The 3,555-nt window shown below is 43.5% G+C and overlaps 1 protein-coding gene across 1 annotated transcript; it reads right to left on the bottom strand.

The window, feature by feature from the left end:
* Positions 1-499: 499 nt before the first annotated feature.
* SLC25A53 (solute carrier family 25 member 53) lies at positions 500-3,326 on the bottom strand. The gene has a single exon (XM_016213016.2). It carries the CDS (start codon positions 2,970-2,972, stop codon positions 2,052-2,054), a length of 921 nt encoding a protein of 306 aa, XP_016068502.1. The 5' UTR covers positions 2,973-3,326; the 3' UTR covers positions 500-2,051.
* Positions 3,327-3,555: the final 229 nt, after the last annotated feature.

Genomic DNA, 3,555 nt, shown 5'->3' with positions numbered 1-3,555 from the left:
AATATTTTCTCCCCTCTGAGCTAGCCTTGAAATATAACCAGCTGCTGTTCTATTTTTCCTTCCCTTTTGCAGACTCTGTCCTCCCTCCTTGAATCTACAGGCAGAGTACTACCCCACCTTGTCTAAGTGTGCATAGGATCAGATGTGGGGTGGGAACTCATCTGCAGCTATTTTGGACCAGCCATTTTCTGTTCACCTTGTTAGCAAATGCTCTCTGATCTCATATCACCTACAGTGGTGTCTTTAATTTTTATGATATTCAGTGAGGAATTCTCACTACAAGGATCTACAATCAGGTCATTACAAATGACAAGTTCGGTTAGGTGAGGATGTGCAAGCGAAGGTTATTATAACTATGAGGGGGAAACTGCAACATATGTCATCTTGGAAATCCTCAAAATTCCAGTTGAAATGAATGAGACAGTTAAGCAATATGTTTCTTGGTGAAATTTCAGTTCCTATAGTGTTGCTAATAGCCAAAACGCCATCAATAACAAACTGGTCAAATGTTTCAGTTGAAAGTAATTTTATTATCAGCAGCAGCATCATTATCATTAACACAAAGCTAAATCTACTAATAAAACAAAATCACACCCCAAAGGTATGTGTCTTGCTGACGGTGAGTCGGTAACATTATCTTCATGTACAAGAGACAGCACCCTGAGGATAAAGACCATATCACAGCTTGATGATCAATTCAATAATTCAGCCAACATTATTGAGCACCTAGGCACAATAGGAAATTTAAAAATGTATACAAGAATCCCTGCTTTAAAAGAATTTTACAGTCTAGTAAGAGGTACTGAAGAACAATAAGAACACAGGGCCGCATGAGATCAGTGACATAATGGAATCAGTGCCATGTATGAAGTGTTATCACCAGAGACTACCACCACATTCAGTTGTGGGTAATCAGAGAGGTTCCACAGAGAAGGTGGACTCTAAACTGGGCTTTGAGATTCTGGAAGGATTTTGGCAGACTGGAAGGTGGAAAAGGAGCACTGGAGGTGAAAAGAATTAAGTGTGGGCCAAAGCATGGCCATGGGAAAGTCTGGGGCATTTTGGGGGAGAAAACTATAGTCCAGTTTGGCTGGTATATGAAATCTATGTAAGTGAGAGTCATTTGATGAAATGCTGAAAGTTATAGGAGTACCATATTTTAAATGGCTCTGAACTACAAGCTAAGATTTCTGATCTTTAATTTATATCACAGTAACTATATCTATAGCAATAAAATATGCAATGATCTGTGAAGAGATGTAGTCATTTCAGTTCCAGATTTCTTAGGGAAACTAAAGTGGTTTCTAGGCAATGTCATTGTTTTGCTATCAAAAATGTCCCAGCAGACAACTTCAAGTAATCTATAGTGATTTTATTTCTATTTTACATGCAACTAAATCTCTTCCCTCAAAGTCTATTCTTTCTATCCATCCAGGGACCACAACTCTCCCCACTCCCACCTCCAGCCTAGCAGTTCTTGTGGCACCTGAAGCAAGTCTAATTTAGGATTTCCAACTACAGCTGCCACCCTGAAGCTAGAACCCACAGCTGTGAGAAGTGAGAGTAGTAGTGGTAGGCATAGTGAACAATGTCATGAAAATGTGGCCATCTGAGAAGTTCTATACAATCTACACCTAAGAGTCAAGCTTAGTTCTTTGAAATTAGAGTTCCTGGTCCTCCACTCAGTTTGGTCCAGAGGACAACCGGAGTTTCGAAACTCACAGTGCTTAATTAAAGCTCTTTTAAAGTTTCCTCTTATTATCAAAGAATTCCTTAAAGGAATGGCATTTCATCTGGGTTATAAGTTATTTAAAGGCTTCCTGGGTCTGAGGCTGTTGAAGCTGTGGATAGAAAGGAGTGACTTTCTCTTTTTGACTAACAAATCATGCTGGGCTTTGTCTATGCCCAACTGGTTAGTGGTTGGGAACTTCTCTAGTTCAAAGATGCTAAAGAATGACTGTGTTAGGTAACCAAGCCAAAGAAGTAAGCTATTTAGACCAATTCGAGAAGGCTTAGAATAACAAAGTTATGGCCACACTTCCTGCAGCTAGTCAGTCTTTCAGCTCTTTCCTGGAATGAGACCTCCTCTGAAGGAAGTCATGGATAGCAGTAGTGAGGCCCCATGTCACACTAGACCTTAGGATGACGAGGGAGCCTCCACGGTACATCAGGAACACCTTTCGGCCCCGAGTGTCCCACATGTCCTGGGCAGATGCCCACAGGCTGGGCATGCTCTGCCAGCCAATATGGGACTGCATATTGGCAACTAGCACAATCAGAGGATAGAGAACTAGGCAGGTGATCGTTCCATTGACACTCCCAGACACCAAGGCAGGGACCCAGTGGGGTAGGCCTTGCTTTGCCAAGCCATCCTGGATGGGGTCCTTGAAGGAGAAATACAGAGCACTCCCCAGGCTGTTCCTGAGAAGGACAGGCCAGAAACCACGATAGTAGCCCAGGGACAGCCGCCCCCAAAACCCATAAGAGTTGAATTCCTTGAGAATGCTGAAGGTGCTAGGGAAGCGAGCTTGCTTGCGACCATCCTGGAGCACATTTTGCACCCTTTCAAAGGGGCTGAGTGCCACAGCCTCCACCACACCAGACATGAGCCCTGCAGCCCAGCGGTGTCCCAGGGAGTGTGGCCCATCAGGGGAGAGAGAGCACAGCAGGCTATCATAAGTCCCAAATAGTAGAGTCCCTTGCAACGTCTTGGAGAGAAGAGGCGGGTAGATTCCCCGGTAGAAGTATTGGGGGCCTTCATGCCAAAGCTGTCGCATAGCCTCTGACACCGCCACAGCATGGATCTGTTGCCGGAACACAACCTTATAGATAGGAAAGGTCAGAAAAGTAGACATAAAATTGGAAATGGCCCCAAGAGCGTAGGCCTGGGAATGCCAGCTTTTCTTTCCAGGAGTCTCTGCTCGCGTCCAGTGCTGAAGCTCCTTCCCGGGAGAGTGGTTTGGTTCCCCCATGCTGGAGACAACTGGGTGCGGACGGAAGAAACTGGCAAGAGTTGGGGGGAGGAGAGGTTAGACTGACCATTAATCTGCTGGTAAGCACTTTTAGTGCTTAGTTAGAAAGAGAGCCCCAAGAAATTCAGCTTTAAGGAAACAAGCTACTCTGAGAAATATGCACCCTCTTAAGAAAGAATTAAAACAAAGGCAGCTAGTTCTTCTGGAAAGAGTCACCTCTACAGTGTTTTGCTGACACACTGAATATTCTAATATTCAAAGAAGGTTTAAGATTGAAGAAAATAAAATTAGAGAAAGAGGGCTCCAAAACCTATTACATTCAACTTGAACCACATAAAAATTCATAATTGATAAATTGCTAGAATAATAAGTTGCTATTCTCTTTCTGAAAAATGGCACTATCTCGTAGAAGCAGCAAGGCATTCAAAAGTTGTGGTCTGGTACTTTCTCCAAAAATTGGTAGAAATTTGATGAGTGGGAGTCTCCCTCTATTGTCTTTCTGTAGATTCTTGCCTATGTTGTAGCTATTTCATGGCAATGCCCCATCCCCCTCTCCAGAATGAGGAACAGGAAGAGGAGATGT

This window comes from Miniopterus natalensis, chromosome X, assembly GCF_054644295.1.
Source record: "Miniopterus natalensis isolate mMinNat1 chromosome X, mMinNat1.hap1, whole genome shotgun sequence".
Lineage (NCBI taxonomy): Eukaryota > Metazoa > Chordata > Mammalia > Chiroptera > Miniopteridae > Miniopterus > Miniopterus natalensis.
The sequence above is the reverse complement of the archived record's forward strand: the minus strand, read 5'-3'. Positions and strand labels throughout refer to the sequence as shown.